We start from the raw sequence: 22,186 nt of genomic DNA, 5'->3' as shown, positions 1-22,186 counted from the left end.
TTATAATGGGAGGGTAGGGACAGGAGGAACGTACTTTTGCTTTGGGATGGGAGGATGGGATAGATCTCATGGGAAAAATCCTCACCTCCATAACAGGACGTCAGAAGGTGAAGACAGGCATAAGTATTCTTCAGAAATTGAACAAAAAACACACAGAAAGAAACAGCTAAAAGAATTGGAAGAAGCTGTCTTTGGGAAATTGTGTGGGTTGTGGGAGGAGTGAGTTGCTGGAGGTTTTTTAAGAAGTTTTTTCATACTATTTATCTTTTTCAACTCCGTGCATAATTACTTTTATAAAAATAATTTTAAAAATAAAATAAAAATAAATAAAATGACACAAACAAGCCTGTTCCATGCTGTTATCATTATAAATACACATATGCTTTTCAGCCATATGTTCTAACTTTTGGTTTCAGAAATCTATTCACCGTGACAGGCTACGAGAAGGAACAGCTTAGCTCTGGCGTCAGTGGTCTGGGTTTACACCTGGGGTTTGTTGATTACTAGCTTTGTGACCTTGGGCAAATTGCTCAACCTTTCTGAGCTTCATTTTATTCACCTATAAAATGAGCAAAAGGCTGATGTTTCACTGGCTGTGGTGAGGATCAAAGAGAGAGGTGTATAAAGTCTCTGGCACAGTGCCTGATCCAGGGTTCAGTTCAGTGTAACTTTGCCTAACACCTTTTAATCGCACAGCTTTGTCCCCATCCAATGGGATTCCAACCCCCTTAGAACAAGACTGACTTCTTCAAAGTGCCCCCGTGCTCAGGGACCCAAAGGCCCCTTTGTCCTCACAGTAGCCCTTGCAGCCACCCACTGTCCAAAGCTTTAGGCCCAGACATCCATAGTGTGTGTGGGTCATTGCTCTTTTCTGCCCCTGAGGCCCTGAAGTTGCTTGTTGTATGTCCCTCTCTCCTCTCACAGGAGGCTCAGCCCCAGAGCTGATGGGGTCCTGGCTATGACAGTGGCTCCAACGTTCCTGACCAGATGAACCCTGTGGCTCTGTGGCCAGATGCCAGGGGTTATTTGCCCTCTGTGAGGCCTGGAAGCAAAGACCTGAGCTCCAGGCCTGGGCCGGCAAGTAGAGCCCAGCCTGCTCGTAGGTCTGATGGAGGCTTGACCAAACTTGTCAGCCAGCTTCTGAATCCAGGGTCTGTGCAAGTCAGCACTCCCCTGCCCCCCAAGGCAGCCAGCCTGGGGAATGCAGAGAGCAGCCTGTTGCTTCCTCTCCTTGCACCCCGCGTTCCCTCCCACACCCCAGCCCCTGGAGTTCTGCAGCAGTGACATTGTGGCTAGGAGCTTTGTTAGAAATTAAAAGCAGGTGGGGATTTTTTTCCCGTTTGGATGGGAGAGACGCTTGCTTGGGGCTTCCTCTCCCACAACAGGTAGGCAGTTCATGTTTACCATGTGGCCCATAAATATGTAATGTGCCACACACCAGGGCTGTTGATATTGCCTGGACATGAAGGATATTATTCCTCCCTCCAGCTGCTCTTCAGAGGCTGGGAGGGATGTCAGAGAGTAAAGGCAGAAGAGATGCAGGGGAAGAGGCCATCCTAGGTGGGAATAGCCCTCTCCTAATGCCGTGGGCACTTGGAACACGGGATCCTCTGGGTCCCTGGGTGGAAGCTGTATACCTGACAATAGAGCATGAGTGATGCTACAGGGAAGCAGACAGCACAGAGTTGGAAGGAGGGGGTAGAAATTAAGAAAGAGAAGTCCTACGTCCTTGAGATTGAGACAATGGGATAAAGAGGAAAAACACATAGCCTTTGCTGGATCTGAGGGGCACCCATTCCTTAAAGGTCTCTGGGTAAGGTGATGTGGCAGCCTTCCGGGACCGCGTGGGTGCAGTGAGAGGAACGTGTACCCTGAGGGCTGTCGTTGACCCTCCCCAGCTTCCTGCCCACTGCAGCCCCTGGCTGCTGCCTGCCCCGGCAGTGAGTGGCACAGCCTTGTGATGTCCGTGTGCTCCTCCCACAGGCCACAGAGTGGGCCTCCAACGAGGACACGCGCCGCTCCTGCCAAAGCAAAGGGAAGACTGAGGTATGTGGCCTTGGTGGTCCAGGGGCCTGGCTTGGAGTGGACAGGAGGCTTGTGGTTTCCAGGAAGGAAGGGCACCATGTGGGCTTGAGGCCGCCTGTATGAGAGGTGCAGCCAGGGTGCATGGGGCTCCTGGTGCAGGTGAGGATGCAGCCCCAAACATCTGAGTGGGCAGTGATGTGGAGAGACGGTAGGGGAGGGAGGGATTGTGGGGAGGGATGTCCGCAGGTGCAACCTGAACTTTGGAGCAGGGGGGATCTGGGGCAGAGGGCGATGCTCTGAATGTGTGTGGTGCAGTGGTGTGAAGGAAAGACCCCCAGCACTGCATCTGGCGAGATTGTCCCTCTCTCGCTTTCCCATGCTTCAGGAGGAGTGTCAGAACTACGTGCGAGTCCTGATTGTCGCCGGCCGGAAAGTGTTCCTGTGTGGGACCAATGCCTTTTCCCCGGTGTGCTCCAGTAGACAGGTGGGGGCCGCTCACTGGGGGGCAGACAGAAGGGGCCCCAAGAGGTTATCTCACACAAGCACACAGCCTTGGAGCAGAGCTGCCAAATTCAGCAAAAAACAAAACCAAACAAAACCCAAAGACAAAAACAAAAAAGGATAACCAATCTGATTGAATTTCAGGTAAACAACAAATGGTATTTTAGCAAAAGTATGTCCTGTGCAAGATTTGGGACATACTTATACTAAGAAATTACTCATTGTTCATCTAAAATTCAAATTGAACCAAGTATCCCTCCTGTACTGTATGAGTCAGCCTTACTGTAGAGTCCTAACGGGTTGTGGGGAGGGTGTGGGGACAGGGCCAGAGGCAGATGAAGCTTCCGATACAAGCTCCCCACCTCCGTGATGGCAGCTCCCTCAGGGAGCCTGTGGGGAGGGCCGTGAGGAGAAGGCCTGATGGGGAGGGAGATGGGGGCCCAGGAGGTAAAACTCTGTGGTGGAAAGAACAGGCAGTCCCCGGATCTCCTGGAAATGTGCCCTCATCTTCTGTTGTCCCCAGGTGGGAAACCTCAGCCGGACTGTGGAGAAGATCAACGGTGTGGCCCGCTGCCCCTATGACCCGCGCCACAACTCCACCGCTGTCGTCTCCTCCCAGGGGGAGCTCTATGCAGCCACAGTCATTGACTTCTCAGGCCGGGACCCTGCCATCTACCGCAGCCTGGGCAGTGGGCCACCACTTCGCACTGCCCAGTATAACTCCAAGTGGCTCAATGGTAAGAAGGCAGAGTCCCCGGGGGGAGGTTCCCCTGGTGTGGACCCAGCCAGCTTGCCCTAACCCCCATCAACCCTTCTTCCTGCCCAACCTCCGAAAGGGCTCACACTGGCTTCATCAAGAGGCCCAGAGTGAGGCAGATGTTTGCCAAGAACCAGAGATGGACCCCGGATGAAATCACAGATGCCCTGAGGACTTTGGGAAGAGAAAGAGTTAGGAATTGACTAGGAGAAAAGGTTTTGGAAAAGAAGAGATTGGGGAGGGTGGTGAGTTTGCTGTCCCTTGGAGTTAAAGCCCCACTTCTCCACTGACCAGTACTGGCTAAGCAAGTACTTGGCCTCTGTGTCCCACAGTGTCCTCATCTGTGATACGGGGCTAATCATAGCATAGTACTGACCTCATAGGTTGGTAAGAGGACCATATAAAGTACTTATAACAGTGTCTGGTACACAGTGAGTGTCCAGTAATACATGTTAACTATTATTATAACTGCATTCTGTATTGGAGGTGGGAACAGGGTTAGTTATAGCCCCCAGGTCACCAATCTGTGATGCAGTCGGGGAATGGCAGGGTGTCAGGATGCCCATCTGGGAAAATGGAAATAGTCGCGTACTCCTGACTCTGCCCCCTTTGCCCTGGCCCAATCCGCCCCTTGCCCCTCTCTGCCTGCCAGAACCAAACTTCGTTGCGGCCTACGATATTGGGCTGTTTGCATACTTCTTCCTGCGGGAGAATGCTGTGGAGCATGACTGTGGGCGCACCGTGTATTCTCGGGTGGCCCGAGTATGCAAGAATGATGTGGGGGGCCGCTTCCTGCTGGAGGACACGTGGACCACATTCATGAAGGCCCGGCTCAACTGCTCCCGCCCTGGTGAGGTCCCCTTCTACTACAACGAGCTGCAGAGTGCCTTCCACCTGCCCGAGCAGGACCTCATCTACGGGGTCTTCACCACCAACGTGTGAGTCCCTGCCCTCTGCCACCTTGTCTGTGGCCTTGCAGCCTAGTGGGGTCAGGCAAGTCCCTCTCTGAGGCCTTGGTTCTTTCTGTAAAGTGGGGATTTTCATGCCTTCTGCCCCGGGTCACCTGAGGATTTTGTTTCTAGCTGCTGGGATGGTAAGCACTTACTCTGGGTCGCTGTGAGGAGCAGGCCTAGGCCAGATATGAAGACAGTAAAAGGAGCTGGATTTTGACTCAATGAAGGAAGAACTAGCTGGTGCTGAAAGTGAAGTGGCCTAGATGAAGGGTGGCAGCCCCAGAGGGCCCAGTAGCAGCCCTCGACGGGCAGGCTCAGAGCTGATCCTTCTCTAATGGTCTCCTCCAACCTCAGGACTCCATGGTCCTGCTAACCCTAACCAGCAGTCTTCTGGCAATCCTGACTGCACTGGAAGGTACAGGCTGGAAATGGGAGCCCCTTTTGTTTCCTGGGTGTAAGGGAGGGTAGCGCTCTGGGAGCTCATGAGGGCCTTCCTCCCACCGCCTCCCTGTGTAAAGGCTGACCCAGTCAGGTGCTTTGCATGTAGAGAAGGCTGAATGCGCAGCAGAGACCAAGGAACACATCTGTATTCCAGGATGCAGGGCTTCTTTAAGAACACTAGAAACATGTGAGCCATAGAGTGGCATTTGCTTACCTTGGCTGCAGGTAGCAGGAATTGGATGAGGTCCAGGGTAGCTGCAGGAAGGACAGTCTGAGGGGCTGGGCAGGGATGACAGCGAGCTGGAAAGCAGGGGCAGAGAGGCCATCCTCGCCGGGGACAAGCAAGCAGTGCAGCCAACACAGGCTGGTTGCTGAGAGCTGGGACTTCCTGACCAGCCCCGCAGTCAGCACCAGAAGGTGGGCAGCTGTGAGGAAGGGGTGGGAGCTACTGGAGAGGCATCAGGGAAAATGGCAACATTAGTGTGGATTGTAAACCGTTTATGTATTGTGTGCTTTCTCCATACTAGGTGTGCTTACCATGATGTGGGTACCAATCAGCAAGACTAGACCTGGCTCTGCCCTTAAAGAGCTTACATTCTAGAGAGGGTGGTTATTAAATGCCCAGTTTTAACTGTTACAAATGCTGCAAAGGAAAAGGGCAGTATGAAGGGGTGGTGAACAGGGAAGATTTCCTGTAGGAAGTGACATCTATTGGAATGAGTGGGACTCAACCAGGCGAGAGGAACCTTCCAGCCTGAGAAAACAACATGCACAAAGCTTTGGAGTGGGTAGAAGTGTTTGAGGAACTGAGTGGAGACCAGCGTGGCAGGAGCCTAGAGGGCAAGGAGGCTACAGGGCTGGCTGGACCATGGAGGATTATGTCCTGAAGCCTTGTAGACTACTCTAAGGGTGTAGATCTGTATCCCAATAGTAAAGAGAAATCATTGAGGGGCTTGGAGCAGGCCAGAGACGTGCTTGGATGTGCACCTGGACATGTGCAGTCTGTGTGGAGAATGGATTAGAGACCAGACAGCCTGCAGGGAGACCACCAGTGAGGACTGTGCAGAGCTCAGGAGGAGACAGTGGGGGCTGACAGCAGGCAGAGGGGACAGAAACGGACACAGTGGGAGAGGGACTAAATGCAGAGAACAGAACTGGGAACATTTGGTGCGGTGTTGTCATCTCAGAACCGTTCACACCAAACTCATAGAAACCTCTGGTTCTGTGGCTGAGCGGGTCTTAGAGGTTATCTGGCTCAGGGTGTTACGGGCTGTGGCGTGAATTGTGGTTTGATAACCAGTTTTTTAAAAAAGAAAAAATAAGTAGAATAAAATGGAATAAAAATATCAGCATGTATTTAGTAGGGTATTATTTCATGAAAATTCATTGCAGATGTGTATGTGTGTTATACTGAGCTGTAATATAGAATCTATTTCTTAAGTAGGCCATGGACTAAAATGTCTGAAAAGCACTGACTTTGTTTGAGCCTCCCACTGGAGAAGGGAAGGGGATGAGCAAGTTACACAGAAGGACCCACCTGTGCTTCTCACCGTGGGCCCTTCTCCGAGGGTTTCCAGAGTGTGAGGACCTTGTCTCCTCCTCTGAGGCACCCCCTTGGTGAGGAAGGCATCTGGCTCATCACAGGTGCTTAATAATCCTTGGAGCTGTGCCATGCCATGACTTGACAGCTGGCTGTGGGATTTAAGAATGCCCACAGGAAGGGCAGCAACCCACCATCTCTTGCCTTTCAGAAACAGCATCGCTGCCTCTGCTGTCTGCGCCTTCAACCTCAGTGCCATCTCCCAGGCTTTCAATGGCCCGTTTCGCTACCAGGAGAACCCCAGGGCTGCCTGGCTCCCCATCGCCAACCCCATCCCCAATTTCCAGGTACAGCTTCTTGCCCCCTTTCCCTCTCCTCACACACTGCCTCCCACTAGACTAGGGGCCATCAGCTGATTTCCAACTGTTCAGCACAGACACCAAACCTGTCCCTGCTGGTCTGCACTCATCTACAGGGTCCAGATGGTTCCCTAAGTGGAGGGTAACCTCCAAAATTGTGAAGCAAGAAGGGGAAAGTTGTGGGGAACACAGAGCAAAGAAGCATGCACAGAGCCATCTCCAAATGTGACTCCACCCCTCCAGGGAGGCAGGAAGGTGGGGCCTTAGCCCTTCTCAGCCTAGGAAACCAGAGGAGCATTTACAGGCTTCTGGACAGAATCAGGGATTTTAGATGGAGTTTGCTTGCGGTCTACCCAGCATGAGTACAGATGCCTGGAGAGTGTGAGTGCCAGGAGAGGTCAGGGCCCAGCCACGGGCAACGTAAGCATCCCCAGTGCTGTGATGGAGAGGGGGGAACAAGCTATGGGGCACAGGAAGCTGCCAATGGCTGACTTTCAAATCCAACTTCCTGCCCAGGGGGCAGTATGGAACACAGAACACCCTCTGCTATGTGGTGGAACAGTCCTGACCCAGATCTAGCCCCCTCTCTGGGTGACCTTGGTCAAGTCATCCACCCTTCTTCAGTCTCTTCACCCTTATCTAGCAGATAGGGACAATACCATTGTCCTCAGAGGTATGTGCCAGGGTTGATATATACCTGACACCATGCCTGTAATGTAGCAGGTGGTCAATAAATGGAAGTTGCCTTCCAGTTTTGGTTTAGAAGGCATAAGAACTCCAAGCAGGTGAGGGCACTGGAGAGGGGGAGGCAGGGCTTGGTACAACATGGGGGAGGGGCAACAGCATAAAATCACAGGACACTTTGTTAGCCACACTCAAATGATGCGATTTTGGATAATCCAGCCCCCTTTTCATCTCCCTATCCTCATTCAAATGCGGCAAGTTCCTCCTTCGCCATCTTCCCAGCCTCATTTTCATTTTGTTACCCAAAAAGAGGCACCTATCCGTGGAAGTGGGTGCAGGGGACCCAGTGGGGATGTTGGGGGTGGGGCGCGGGGATTGGAGAATCGGAGTCTGCCTGTGGCCCCCTGGGTTGGATGAGGAGGGAGGAGGAGAGGGGATCGCGGCAGCCCGGGTGGCTGGACTCGCGTGACCCGCGTCCCTGCGGCAGTGCGGCACCCTGCCTGAGGTGGGCCCCAACGGGAACCTGACGGAGCGCAGCCTGCAGGACGCGCAGCGCCTGTTCCTGATGAGCGAGGCTGTGCAGCCGGTGACACCCGAGCCCTGCGTCACGCAGGACAGCGTGCGCTTCTCACACCTCGTGGTGGACCTTGTGCAGGCCAAAGACACGCTCTACCACGTGCTCTACATCGGCACAGGTGAGCCCTCCCCGCCCAGCCTCGGCTCCTGGTGGGGAGGGGTTTGGGGAGCGGGGGCTGGGCTGTGAGGTTCCGGAACCTTCAAAGCCACTCTCTCGTCTGGCTCCTCCAGAGTCGGGCACCATCCTGAAGGCTTTGTCCACGACGAGCCGCAGCCTCCGCGGCTGCTACCTGGAGGAACTGCAGGTGCTGCCCCCCGGGCGCCGCGAGCCCCTGCGCAGTCTGCGCATCCTGCACAGCGCCCGCGCGCTCTTCGTGGGGCTGAGCGACGGCGTGCTGCGCGTCCCGCTGGAGCGGTGCGCCGCCTACCGCAGCCAGGGGTGAGCGGGCGCGGCCGCGGGGCGGGGCGCGGAGGGCGGGCCTCCAGCCGCGCCAGGCAGATCTCCGCCAATCGCACTTGGGAGGTGGTGCCAAGGCGGGGCTTTGGAGTCCTGTAGCGCGGGGGTGGCGTCCCGGCAGTCTCTGGTAGTTTGCCTTTGGACAAGTCGCTTAACCTCACTGAACCTTGGTCTCGTTTTCATAAAATGTCTGCAGGGTTTTGTGAAGGTTAATTGGGATAGTCTACATAGACCACTTATCACTGCTTGGGGGACGTATGTGCTTAGCAAATGATGGTGGCTGTTGTTATCCCTGTTGTCAGCCCCACAGTTAGGGCCTGCCAGCCATCTCTAGCCCACATGATTTATTCTCAGTCTCTTTGATTCAGAGAGAGGGCTTTATCTCTGAACCCACGGCACTTAATACCCAGATGTGGGGGCAGGTGGGGGATGATGCTTTGTTTTTCCTTCCTGACTTAGAAGAGGCAGAGAGGCCTGGCTTGGATGGGGTTGAGGTGAGGAACTGTATGGAGAAGTTGCATTCCCTTTCCAACTGCTTTTGAGATCAGCTCTCCATATCTTAGCTTCCAGTGGATTTACAGACTTGGCAACAACGACACTGGCATTTAAGGGGGAAAACAAAACCTATTCCAAAGCCAAATGGAAATGTATCTCAGACTCTGACACATGAGGCTCCCCCGAGCTGCACCGCCTCATGTTTGAAATAATCAAAAGCTGCCTTTGCTGGCAGAGCCACAGTCACAAGGGCTCCTGTGGCCTTTGCAACACAGAGACCTCCTGGCTGGGCCCATCTGTCCTCGAGATTTGGGAGACAAATGGTAGCCCTGCTGCCAGGGGTCATTCTGCAACCCCAGTGGGCTGTGCTGGGAGCTGGGCAGAAGGCTGGAGAGCAGAGAAGAAGGCTAGATGGTCCCGGGTGGCAGGAGGGAGGAGGAGGGGGAGGGCGGCAGGTGGACGGACACTCAAGCTCTCAGCCCCGGCACAGAGCTCCATCAGCAAAACACTGAGCATTTACTAAGCTTTACCATGCGCAAAGCCATTGCAGGACCATCAGTGAAAGAGGAGAGAAGCAAGATGAAATAGGCTTGGCATTTTTTCATTGACCTCAGAGCTCTAGATGTCTGGTTGGGGAGAGAAGCTTTGGCCTGTATCTGACACATGGGGAGAGACAGTGGGGTATAGAGGGAGGGACTTGTGTGGTGGAATTGGACACACCTGGAGTTTCAACTCAGCTCCATCATCTACTAGCAGCTGTATGATCCTGACCAAGTTCCTTAACCTTTTGAGCATTTTCACTGGGAAAAGAGGGGGAAATTGTGATAGAGCAAAGGATATTTACTTGTGGCAGAATTCTAAGGGTTGGGAATAATATTCATAAAGTGCCTAGTCGAGCGAGTTGTAAATGGTAGCTAGTGTCCTTATTCCTTGGTTATGTCCAGAGATGCATTTAGGAGCCCTCCAGCCTCCTGGGCTCTCTGGAGTCTGCTTGGCAATGAGTCACAGGCTATCTGGGACAGGGTGTCCTCCATATCTCGTGTTGTTGCTAAACTTTTCACATAGACTTCATTGTTTAAGAGGTTGTAAATCCCTGAAGGCAAACCCAGTGTCCCTGTATTCTTTGTACGCTACCAGGGGACCGTGCCCAGCCCAAGACACAAAGTGGCTTGCACATGATCCTAGAGTTGATTATTTGGCCTGAGAGGAAGTCGGGGTTGGAGCAGAGTGGAGACTGGGACTGGGAAGTGCACTGAGGCCAGCTGAGAATGCCAAGGGATTGAATCCTTTTGACTTGAATCCTGTGACTGTGGACAATGATGTGGTCTTGGAGCTGGAGAGTGAAGTTATAGGCAGTGTGACTAGGTGTTTGACAAAGATCAGTCACACAGTGGGGAGCAGCATGGTCATGGGGCAGATGAGCAGCCAGCAGGAGCTAGTGTGGCTCTGGGCCAGATATAAAGTAACAGGGTCTACAGTGCAACGAGATGAAGGGGATGCTGGGACATTTCCCCAGTCCCACAGTGCTGCAGAGAGGGGACAGGGAGGTTGCATAGCATGGCCAGGTGGAACAGCAAGGTAGAAAGAGGTCAGTTTGGGGTCTGTTACTTTCATTCTATTTGGTTTCTTGAGATTGGGATAATCTTGATGAAAAGAGTGAAAAATCCTGCCTAAAGTTACAGGCAGATCTAAACATGTAAAATGTGAGGTCTCATTATCACAAAGTTAATAAATGTCCAGAGTGAGCCCATGCAGCCACCAAACTGTGCACTCCAGAGTCTGGGAGTCAGCTGCCTGTCACACTGTATCAGAATTTGTGCTGTTGTGGGGTGGGCTGTCACAGGGTTTTACCTAGGTTAGATATTTCATGTTTTTTTCCTCGCTCCTTCCAAAGCTGGCAGGAGGATAAGGGTGGAAAAGCAGAGGCCCCTTCAGGCCTCCTCCTCTGCCCAGAATCCAGGTCCCCTCTTTTCACTCAGACAAATATCGGTCTCATGGGGCATGACCAGGACCCTGGCCTAGCAGGAGAGACCAGGGTTCACAGGAGGGGAATCAAAGGGAATGAACCACTCACTGGCTCTCTGCAAGGCCGGGGTTTTATGCATGAACCACCTCCTGCCTTTTTTCAGCATTCCTTTCATGCTGTGCTAGAGGGAGGTTCACTCAGGAAGGAAGCTCAGAGTATCTCCTCCTGACCTCCCTCCCTGTGCCATCTTAAGTAATGGCCACTGGCTCCTGAGCTGTATGCTGGACAGCTCCCATTGCGAGAGCTGTTGCTACACAGCACAGGAATCCACTTGCTTGCAGCTTCCACCATCCATCTCTGTCCTGCCCCTGGGCCTATGGAATGAACCCGTTCCCTCTGGTGATGGCTGCTTGAGACATTGCAGTAGACAAGGCATGGTGAGATGTTACTGGTCTAATGACTGTTTTTATGAAAGGAACTCTAAACTGCCCTCCATTCCTGCCGTCAGACACACTTTGACTCCTGGAGCTTCAATTTTCTTAAGAACGTCCCCTGTTCTGTAGGCCTCAAAGGGGCCTTTGGCCAAAAGCAGGGAATGTGGAGAAGCAGAGAACTCAGGTGCTGGCCCCAGGGGAGTCTCATGGGCTCACTCAGGTGGCCAAGGCCAGGGCCCAGGCAGGCAGGTGTGTCTGTGGAGAATCTGATCTCCCCCTTCTTCTCTGGGAGAACTGAGGATAAGGGAGCCTGAGTGGGGGCTGGGGCTAGCATCTACTCTGTGTTTGCCTTCTCTCCTTTCTTATTGTGGATTGGAAAGACAAAGCACTTCATGTCTTGGTCTGGGAACCCCGAGGAATGTGGCCCTGGAGCAGCATTTCTCAGGTGTGCATTAGAATCACCTGCGAAGTGTTAAAAAGTTTCCAGGGCCTGGACCTACTCCAGTCCAAAAGGCCCAGGTACGGGCGGGTTTTTTGTTTTGTTTGCCTAAGCTTTTTAGAAGATCCTTCAGGAGACTCTAATTTGCAGTCAAGACTGGGAACAACTGTTCTAGAACTGGTTAGGCCCTGGATGAAAGCAGTAGCATGAGGCATATTGCATTCCTCAAGAATCTTCTGCTTTTATCTTGGGTAAACCAATTTAAATTTTCTGCTCTTACCCATTTTCTTTACTGGCAGATTTTGTTCTTGATAGATAAAATCTTATTTATTATTACTACTCATCACTAGTCATGGCTCATTCTCCTTTTTGTTCACTTAATTTATGTTTCTTATAAAATGCCACATCAGCTGCTTCTGAAGTCTAACACCCCTTTCTGAAAGTTGAGGGGACTCCAGTCAGGAGTGGGCTTTACTGAGTTCTGATTGGTTGAATTTGCTGACAACAAATGTGGCCCAATTGTCAGCCAGTGAGCAGAATCTCCAAACCACAGTTTGCTGGAACTACTTTGCCCATGTGTTGTGGTCATCCCATGATGTCTCGTCTAATTCATTCTGCTCATGAAACAGTCCCAAATTAAACCATTGATCCCAGATGAAAATATGAGCACCCTTATATTGTAGTTTACACGAATTGTCCTTGACATAGAAACAGTGAGTGTTCTGGATTCCTGGTGGGCCAGTGTGCTTGCTGGTGCCTCTCCTATTGAAACCCCAAGTGTCAGTGAGGGCCCTCCTATGAGGTCATGGGCTGCCAGAGCAAGGGACAGCATTGCCTTCTTCCACTTCAGGTGACAAGGGGAAGCCCCACCATTTTCTTTGTGAGGTCTCTAATATAACCTCTTTTCTCTCCGGAGCCTGACTTGATCTGCTTAATTCACTGAAAATAAAGAACCCCACTCTCACCTGACTCTCCCTGAAGCTTCAGGGGGGAAAAAAAGATTCAATCCTGGAGACAGCAAAGCAGGGGCAACCCCTTGATTCTTCTGTGTATCCCTTTAGTGCTCAGCATCCTTGGCCCCTGCAGCCCGTGGAAAATCCTCTGCAGGCTCACGTCAGAGCAGGGGCTCCCACACCTTCTGCGGCCCAGCCCTCCTCCATCCGAAGCCTGCTGAGCTCGGAACCTCCAGTTTCTGCCCCAGCTCCCAGTGTTCTCTCCAGACCCTGTCCAGGAGGCCCACTGCTGTGGAGCAGCCAGGCCTGGCCAGAGGGGCAGAAGCTGGGAAAACAGGGCAGGAGGGACCCAGGATATCCCCTGAGGTTGGCAGTGGGTTCTCGGGGTATTGGAGAAAACTTCCTTCAGGCCCCAGAATCTGATATTTACTTCGCAATGGACAGCAAATCCTGATTTTGTAATTCCCATACTCTTTTTCTCTTCCGTGAAGTCTTCCTAGTAGAGATTTAATTTTTTTGTTCAAAACTGTAAATAATACAATGAATAAGTCAGAAAGGGAAGGGGAAGAGAGGAGCCCTAGGATATGAAAAGTAGAGGCGTTTGGCGCATGCGCTTGTGTGTGAACCATTACCTTTTCTGGGTTACTGCAGGTGGACCTGCCCTGGGGGCCTGGGAAGGGAGGCCAGGGATAGGGACCCCTTTCCTGGAAGCCTGAGCTCATTCTCATGATGTTGACACACTGGAATCTGATTCCTGCCACTGAGAAATACAAACACACGTGTGGATGCCCTGGGTGACCTTGGACTATGCCCAGGTGTCCCCTGAACCTGCGCCTACGTTTTGCGGCATGGGCCCATGTTTACTCAGTGTGTGAAGTCAGACACAGCCTCTAGCCGGAGGCAGGAGAGTTGGTGGAGGAAGCATGGCGGGGGAGCTCTAGGTTCAAGCCCCACTCTGCTATGTACAATTGTGTGATCCTGGGGGACTTTGTCCTCCCTTCTCTATGACTGTTTCTTACTTTGTACAATGAAAAGGTTGTATTATGGATCCTAGTGTTTCTCAACCTGGCTCCCATTAGAACCACCCTAGAACTTTTAAAAACCTCCCCATCCTGAGATTCTTGGGCAGAGGCAGAATTTTTAAAATTTTTAGTGATTCTAAGGTACAGCCAGGGATGAGAACCGCCAGACCAGATCATCTCTAGGTCCTTTCCATCACCAATGTTTTATGACTCTATATAATTGTAGTGTTGGGCAGGGAGGTACTACGTCTTTGGATTTCTGTTCACCACATCCTCTCCTGTGGCCTCGATGAGGAGTGTGGGATGCCCAGACTCAGGGAAGGCAAGGTGAAGTGTGTGGGCTCTGAAGGGGGACGTTTGAGTCCTTGGTCAGCCCTCTGGGTTTCTTTCATAGAACATGAGTATAACAGTAGCTTCCTCACTGGGTTGTTGTGTTACATTAGTTTATTCTTGTAAAGTGCTTAAAATGATGCCTGGCACACAGTATGTGCTCAATGAACTTAAGTATTATTATGGAAGGCAACGGGATGGAAAAATGTGACTAGAGAGGAGCAGCCAGGTAGTTCTTGGGATGCCGGTGAGGCTGGGAGGCTGGTGGGCTTCGGTCTCAGGATGTCTGTCTGGCAGGGCATGCCTGGGGGCCCGGGACCCGTACTGCGGCTGGGACGGGAAGCAGCAGCGTTGCAGCTCGCTTGAGGACAGCGCCAACATGAGCCTCTGGACCCAGAGCATCACAGCATGTCCTGTGAGAACCGCTTCATGCTACCCATCCTGGACCTTTTCCCCCAATTCAGGCTGTGACTCCCCACACCCCCTGGGACCTCATGCCTTCCTACCCCTGCCTGTTTGACAGGGTCCTGCCCCGATGTGTGTCTGCAGGTGCGGAATGTGACTCAGGATGGGGGCTTTGGCCAGTGGTCACCATGGCAACCATGTGACCACTTAGATGGGGACGACTCAGGCTCTTGCCTGTGTCGGGCGCGAGCCTGCGACTCCCCCCGACCCCGCTGTGGGGGCCGAGATTGCCTGGGGCCAGCCATCCACATTGCCAACTGTTCCAGGTATGTGAGGATACCGGACCTGCACAGTGGCTGCCCTGGACTGGCTCGGGGGGATAGAGGAAATGGGGCATCCCCAGCCATGTTCTCACTAAGGGACGGAAGCCCTTCAGGGCTGTGCAGGAGACTGGACAGGTGGCTGAAGTCTGAGGCAGACAGCATGAGCCTTGGGGTTTTCCCACTCTAACAGGAGGGAAGGTGCTGCTTTGTGGGGCTCTTGATACCAAGAGAAAGTCTGGACAGGCATGGGAGGCACCCCAGGGCAGACTAGCTTCCATAAGTCTTTCCCGTAGCAAACATGAGCACAGCATGGGATGGTGATAAAACAGGCAGACCTGGCACCAATCCTGGATTGCATCTGTCTGGAGGTGTGATATCGGTCAAGCCACCTAACTACCCTGACCTTCTCTAAATGAGGGTTAAGTACCCACCCCAAGAGTTGGTGGGAAAGTTAAATGAGATACTACATAAAAAGTGCTTCCTTACTTCCTAGTACCCAGGGACTCCCTAATTACTAAACTGTAGTTCTAGACACTCTTACAATAACTTAGCTCTGTATAAATTTATTAATTCAACTGTCACAACAACCTCGTGGGTAGGAATGTGATCATTATCCTTACTTTAAAGATAAGAGCATTATAAGGTACAGAAGGTTTCAGTACCTTGCCCAAGCTTAGGCAGCCAGTAAGTGGTAGAAATAGAATTTGAAAATTAGAGTCAACACAGACCATAGTGACCGAGGTTGGAACAAAGCATGTGGTGTAATAGGGAGAAAGCATGGGTTTGAGCACAAGAGGTGGCCAAAGGGGTTGACACAAAGACTGCAGATTGGAAAAGGCAATTGGAAAAAGCCTTCTCTAGAGAATGTGTCCTTTTACTCCTGTGAGTAGAGGCCATGTCCTCTCTCTGTGCCTGGGCACAGCCTGATACATGGAAGAAGGCTCTCAATACATGTTTGAGGAGTGGATGAACAAACGAAGAGATGAATGAGTCTGCCTGAGAGGGCCAGATTAGGAGCTGATACTTTCTGTGTCACTGTCTGGCACTTCCTTACAACAAGACAAATTCCACCTGCACAGATGTAGACTAGATCTGAGAAGCCAGGACTCAAAAGGTCATCTGTCTCTGTCCCCTCGACTCCACCAGGAATGGGGCATGGACCCCGTGGTCGTCGTGGGCCCTGTGCAGCACCTCCTGTGGGATTGGATTCCAGGTCCGCCAGCGAAGTTGCAACAACCCTGCTCCCCGTCATGGGGGCCGCATCTGCGTGGGCAAGAGCCGGGAGGAGCGGTGAGCTAGGGTCTGGCTGGAAGTCTGTGAGGTTCCTGACCTGCCAGGCCCTCTAGAAAGTGGCCTGGATGGTTCAGATGATCCAGTGGACCTTTGTCCTTTCCAGGCTTGCACTGCCAGTGACCTTTTGTTAGGGAAGGGGGTGCTTGCTCCCTAGAGTGCTGACTACTGCCCCCACAAACCCTACTCCCCCAGGTTCTGTAACGAGAACACACCGTGTCCTGTGCCCATCTTCTGGGCGTCCTGGGGCTCCTGGAGCAAGTGCAGCAACAACTGTGGAGGCGGTGTGCAGTCGCGGCATCGAGCCTGTGAGAACGGCAACTCCTGCCCCGGCTGCGGCGTGGTGAGGGCCGGGGCGAGGGCGCATGGCGGGCGGCGGGACAGGAGACCTGTAGCTGAGGGGAGGGCAGGCCGGGGATGGGGCTGCATGGCTATGAAGCAGCACCCGCTCCCATCTCGAAGGAGTTCAAGACGTGCAACCCAGAGGGCTGCCCCGAGGTGCGGCGCAACACGCCGTGGACGCCGTGGCTGCCTGTGAACGTGACTCAGGGCGGGGCGCGGCAGGAGCAGCGTTTCCGCTTCACGTGCCGCGCACCCCTGCCCGACCCCCATGGCCTGCAGTTTGGCAGGAGGCGGACCGAGACCAGAACCTGCCCAGCGGACGGCTCGGGAGCCTGCGACACAGACGGTACTGCCTCGCGCCTTCCCCACCCGCCACCCTCCTTCCCAGGCCCAGAGCGATGGGCAGGTGTGTGTGTGTCGGGTGAGGGCGGAAGGGGGGGTGCTGGGAATGAGAGCCGGTAGCGGGGGATCTGAGGGTTGGGGGCAGCCAGTGGCAGGCGCGGTTTGGGTAAGAAGGCCTGTTGGGGGCACTCATGGCTGAGGCTAGACCCCCCACCCCCAGCCCTGGTGGAGGATCTCCTGCGCAACGGGGTCACCTCCCCGCACACAGTGAGTGGGGGCTGGGCGGCCTGGGGCCCGTGGTCGTCCTGCTCCCGCGACTGCGAGCTGGGCTTCCGCTTCCGCAAGAGAACGTGCACCAACCCGGAGCCCCGCAACGGGGGCCTGCCCTGCGTGGGCGACGCCAATGAGTACCAGGACTGCAACCCCCAGGCCTGTCCAGGTAACCCTGCGCCTGGGAAATCTTGGCCCAGAGAAAACCCCGTCCCCAGCGTCCCCTATCTAGGAGATGCCCAAGCCTATCCAAGCTACACGTCATTCCCCAGGGCCCTCTTCTCCCTGCCAATTATGTGCAAGGAGTCCCAGAGCATTTTGTTGCCTTATCAAGGACACGGTAGCTACTCCCGTGCATCAGGGCCTGTTGCCCACCCTCTGCATCACTTATTTCTCCCTAATGGGCTAGCCAGGTAAGGAGCATGATTTGAGGTGGAGCTGGTTTTTGAGGTCTCCTCTGCAGCCTGCATTTCCCCCTGCCACCTCCAAGGGGATAGGAGCACTCCTGAACAGGGGGCTGTGGGAGTGGGGCAGTTGTTAAGGTCGGTGTAACCCAGGGCAGAGTGGCCTAGGCTGGGATGGAGCGGAAAACTGTCTTGGGGGCTGCCTACTCCTGCAGCGCTCCTTCACACACCCCATTCCCCTTGCAGTGCGGGGTGCCTGGTCCTGCTGGACGTCATGGTCCCCATGCTCAGCCTCGTGTGGTGGCGGCCACTACCAACGCACACGGTCCTGCACCAGCCCCGCACCCTCCCCAGGCGAGGATATCTGTCTCGGGCTGCACACGGAGGAGGCACTGTGTGCCACACAGGCCTGCCCAGGTACTGAGTGCATCTAGCAGGGGCTGGGAGCGCCATGGAGCCCACCTACCCCAACTAGGGGCTCCCAGGGCAGTTAACCGCATCCCAACCCACCACCCACAGAAGGCTGGTCGCTGTGGTCTGAGTGGAGTTCATGTGCTGAGGACGGAGTCCAAAGCCGCAGCCGGCGCTGTGAGGAGCTCGTTCCAGGGCCCAGCACTTGTGCTGGGAACGGCAGCCAGAACCGCCCCTGCCCCTACAGTGAAATTCCCGGTAGGTCCTCGAGCCTGTACCTTCACACCAGCCCTTCCCTCCCTGAGCCCCCAACCTCCTTTCCTTTCTGAAGTATTCTGGAGGGAGGGTGCAGGATGAAACATCAGGGGGAGGTGCCCACACTTCGGGCCTTTGCCACTTCTCCTCCGGCGAAGGGGCTGACCCTCCTTCGAGGTCGGGTCTAGGTCAAGACAGGGGAATGGAGGCCCCCCAGGCCCAGTCCCACAGCTCAGTGCTGACCCAGGGGTCTCCCCAGAAGCACACGTAGCCCTGGAGGAGCCCCTTTCCCCTCCTCCCTGTTGCTAACAGCCTCTCCACTTGTCTTCCTGCAGTGATCTTGCCTGCCTCCAGCGTGGAGGAGGTGACTGGCTGTGGAGGTAAAAGGGACCTGCTCCGCTCACACTGCTGTCCTTCTACCCCTCATCCTCAAGGCGGAGCCCCACCTACCCTGAGATCTGGAGTGTCCACTTCTTGCTCCAGACACATAACTCTTATTGAGGACCCCACTGCTTTAGACTATGTAAGGGGGTCTAGGCAGTTCCCGCCATGCCTCCCGACTAGGAGACAGTGGTGAAGTCTGTATTCAGGAGGACTCACAAAACTGCACACCCTCTGGTCCCTTCCACTGATCCAAGTCACAGGTGGTCCCTTGAGAGAGGCTTCTGGAAGCAGGCTGCCCAGCCTCCCTTTTCTGTTGGCTCTGGCCTCAAAGCCCTTTCCCGTCTGTTTCAGTGCCTCCTTTTGGGAGGCAATGGGGAGTCTCTCCCCTTCACAATGGCCTTTTCCTTACTGCTTGCCTCTTCGTCTCCTAGGGTTCAGTCTCATTCACCTGGTGGCCACGGGTGTCTCCTGCTTCCTGGGGTCTGGGCTGCTCACCTTGGCAGTGTACCTGTCCTGCCAGCACTGCCAGCGGCAGTCTCAGGAGTCCACACTCGTCCATCCCGCCACTCCCAACCACCTGCACTACAAGGGTGGGGGCACCCCCAAGAACGAGAAGTACACACCCATGGAGTTCAAGGTGGGAGCCCTCTGGGAGAAGCAAAGGGCAGGGTGAAGGGTGCAGTGGTTCTGGCCCTAAACAGGGCATAAGGCATAACTGCGCTGGGCACTTGGGAGGGAATGGTGGTGGTGTGAGCAGGACACTGTGTCAGCCCCAGAATGTTCCTTCGTTGGCTGCCTTCTGATCTCCATGCTTGGCTTGTCCCCTTTGCCCATCTCTCCCTTCACCCCTTCCTCTCTGGTTCCTTCCTTCTTCTCCCACAGACCCTGAACAAGAATAACCTGATTCCTGATGACAGAGCCAACTTCTACCCACTGCAGCAGACCAATGTGTACACAACCACCTACTACCCAAGCCCACTGAACAAACACAGCTTCCGGCCTGAGGCCTCACCTGGACAACGGTGCTTCCCCAACAGCTGATACCACCGTCCTGGGGACTTGGCTCCTTGGCTTCCGAGGCACAGAACAGGTGGAGCTGGGACAGTGGAGCCAGTTCAGTGTCCTCCCTCTGCACTAGGCCAGGAACTTGCTGCCTGGCCTTGTGGGGGTCCCATCTGGTTTGAGAGAACTCTCGTTGACAGTGACCATGGGGGAGAGGGCTGGCCTTGGCCTGGCACATGGCTGCAGTTCCAGCTCAGCCCGGGCCTCTCATGGCTTCCTCGTGACCCACCACCATGCTGGTCTCCCCTGCCATGTCTGCACTCTGGACCTAAAGGCTGTGTGAGCAGTTGGAGAGTGGAGATGACAGAAAGGCAGACTCTTAGGTTTGGGTTGGAAATGGTGGCCTGTGTGGCCATCACAAGCCAAGTCTGCCCCTCTCTGGCTGGCCCCAGGAAGGGCCTGGCTACATCCTGATTATCTCTGAAAGGTACTAATCAAATGGCCCTGGTAGCTCTGGATTCTCTGCCCAGGGCTGGGCCATTGTGATGCTGCCCCAGTGTGGCATGGGGACCAAGCTTGGCCCAGGTCTCTGCCTTTGCCTAGCAGTCTGTACTTTGCCCAGGGACATCCCTGTGGTCAGAGGTGGTGAGGACTGGGGACTGGAAACTGATCTTTGCTGAGAAGCCCTTTAATCTGGGCTGGCACAGGCAGCTTTGCCTGAAAGGTGGCCCAGGATAAAGGGAGGCAGGAGTCCAGCTTCCAAGCTGCTGTGGAGGCTGTCTTCTACATGCTGCTCAACATAGCTGTTGGCTGAGATCTGCTTGGGAGTCTCTGCTGGCCTCTCATCTGTTCAGGAGTGCACGCACACACGCAATCCCATCTGCTACAGCAGCAAGAGGGATGTCGGACTGTGGCATTATTAATTAAAGATGATAACCAGTCTCCAGATGTAACGTTGTCTTCGTGCCTGTGTGTGTGGGCTCCTCTTGGCATGGCCTAATCAATCAGAGTGATGCCTGAGAGGTGCTAGATGGTCTTCTCAGGCTGGAGGAAATGGTCCAAGTAGGGTTGACTTGAATAGTGGGTGTCTTTCCATTTGTGAGTATATGTACACACATGTTGCCCTAAACCCTTTTTGGGAAAGAGATTAGGAGCAAATTCACAAGTAAGGACACAGGATACACCAAAGGCATCATTGCAGGAGAGGTTTCTGTCTGTTCCCTTAGCACCCTGCCAGGCAATAGCTCCAAAGGGGAAAAGTGTGAGTCCAGAGCAGATGATTGATGAGGGTTATTTTAGGAGGTATTTACAATGCTGAATTTAATAAAACCAAAATTGATTTAGAAATGAGTAAACCTGTGAGGTGGGGGAAGCCCCGTATAGTTTTTCCGGGATTAAATAAAGATAACCTTGAAGCCTCAACCCACCAAATCAGTGCTACCATTTGGGAGGAGAATGATGGGCATGTTAAATTTAGAGAGCAATTTCCTGGCTCAGTTGAGTGGATCAATTCTCGTAGGATTCCTAACAAAATCTTCTCATAGGTCAGGCTGCACAGCTTGTGATCCTGCTGGTGAGGAGGAGGAAAAGCACATTCCCCACCCACCCACCCCCGTGTGTCCTGGAGTCCCTGGTTCTTACTGGGACAACTGAGATGGCAGTGTCCTCAGGCCAGCGTGGAGCCCAGTCAGAGAGAGCTCAGGGGACACAGGAGAATTTCCACAGCTAGGTGCCTGTTAGCCTTATATGAGTCCAGAGCTTGTGGGGGGGATGTGGAGGTATGTTAGATCTTGGGGTCTTTGATGCTCTAAGATCTGGGAGAGCCAGAGAAGTTACAGGGCATTTGAGGGCCTAGGGTGCCTGCTTCACAAGGGCCACTAATGTATGTCCAAGGGGAGAGACTGGCCAGGTCTGTACGAAGCAGTAATGGAGAGTTTCCAGGTAATGCCCACTCCCTGTTGACTAGAATGGCATCTGCAGGAAAGGAAAGCTGTGGATACTGTGGCAAAACACCACACACATACACAGAATTTTCTTTATAAAAATGGTTGCTTTGGAGGCATGACCACTTTGGAAGCACGAAGGAATCTATGCTGCATGAAGGAAGCTATGCTGCGTGAAGGTTAGCTTGCATGATTAGCAAAGGCTGCTCCCAAACCAGGGCTGGCCCAGAGATGAGGAAGCTCTGGCAGGTGCATGAGGCCCCACGGATGAGTGCATGGTGTCCGGAAGCTGTGGTGTGGAAGACGAGGGGGCTCTGCAGGAAGGTGCAGGCCTCCTTGGGTCTTCCTGTCTTAGATAGCTGTGCATGTGTGTGCATTTCCTTACTAAAGTAATAAGTTTCCACTGCAGAAATTTTACAGGATACAGGAAACCAAAGATGCAATCACAGTTATATTAAAAAAGAAAGCTCTGTCACTATTTTCAATAAAACTACAATGTATCTGTAATCTCATAACACGTGAAGATGGAAGCAGAGGAAGGAACAACAGTCATCCAGTGGAGTGGATCCAGGTCGAACCTAAGCACTCAAGCAATTTTAGAAAGAACCAGAAATTGGAGGAACAAAATATCAAGGAGGGTGGAGTTAAGGTGGGAGCCTGAAAATGAGGGGTTGGTTGAAAACCTGTGTGATAAGCTTCGGCTAGACCCTCAGGTAGTCTTCACTCTCCACACTGAAGCTAGGTCATCACTCCTCTGTCTCCCCTGAAGGCAAGAAGTATGTTCCCTCGAAATTAACCCAGAGAGGCCCTGGACATGGGGATTACCAGCCGCAGAGGTGGTGTGCGCTGGCAGCCTATTTGGATGACTAGGGAGCTTAGAGAT

The 22,186-nt window shown here is 53.5% G+C and overlaps 1 protein-coding gene across 4 annotated transcripts in view; it reads left to right on the top strand.

Moving 5' to 3' along the window:
• The window catches only part of SEMA5B (semaphorin 5B), a 125,946-nt gene extending 104,536 nt beyond the window's left edge, over window positions 1-21,410 (top strand). For 2 of the 4 annotated variants that reach the window (XM_057503302.1, XM_057503298.1), the window contains 18 exons: window positions 1,984-2,046; window positions 2,411-2,509; window positions 3,050-3,263; window positions 3,936-4,221; window positions 6,429-6,564; window positions 7,748-7,955; window positions 8,068-8,275; window positions 14,230-14,347; window positions 14,482-14,663; window positions 15,807-15,950; window positions 16,146-16,293; window positions 16,413-16,638; window positions 16,855-17,073; window positions 17,555-17,725; window positions 17,828-17,977; window positions 18,310-18,354; window positions 18,790-18,995; window positions 19,241-21,410. In XM_057503302.1, the coding sequence (XP_057359285.1) occupies window positions 1,984-2,046; window positions 2,411-2,509; window positions 3,050-3,263; window positions 3,936-4,221; window positions 6,429-6,564; window positions 7,748-7,955; window positions 8,068-8,275; window positions 14,230-14,347; window positions 14,482-14,663; window positions 15,807-15,950; window positions 16,146-16,293; window positions 16,413-16,638; window positions 16,855-17,073; window positions 17,555-17,725; window positions 17,828-17,977; window positions 18,310-18,354; window positions 18,790-18,995; window positions 19,241-19,399 (2,982 nt within the window). In that variant the 3' untranslated portion in view covers window positions 19,400-21,410. The remainder of the gene's footprint in view (window positions 1-1,983; window positions 2,047-2,410; window positions 2,510-3,049; window positions 3,264-3,935; window positions 4,222-6,428; window positions 6,565-7,747; window positions 7,956-8,067; window positions 8,276-14,229; window positions 14,348-14,481; window positions 14,664-15,806; window positions 15,951-16,145; window positions 16,294-16,412; window positions 16,639-16,854; window positions 17,074-17,554; window positions 17,726-17,827; window positions 17,978-18,309; window positions 18,355-18,789; window positions 18,996-19,240) is intronic. The other 2 variants (XM_057503313.1, XM_057503299.1) reach the window with 2 other exon arrangements.
• The last annotated feature ends 776 nt before the right edge of the window (window positions 21,411-22,186 follow it).

The sequence above is a fragment of the Manis pentadactyla genome, chromosome 1 (assembly GCF_030020395.1).
Source record: "Manis pentadactyla isolate mManPen7 chromosome 1, mManPen7.hap1, whole genome shotgun sequence".
Taxonomy (NCBI): domain Eukaryota; kingdom Metazoa; phylum Chordata; class Mammalia; order Pholidota; family Manidae; genus Manis; species Manis pentadactyla.
The sequence above is the reverse complement of the archived record's forward strand: the minus strand, read 5'-3'. Positions and strand labels throughout refer to the sequence as shown.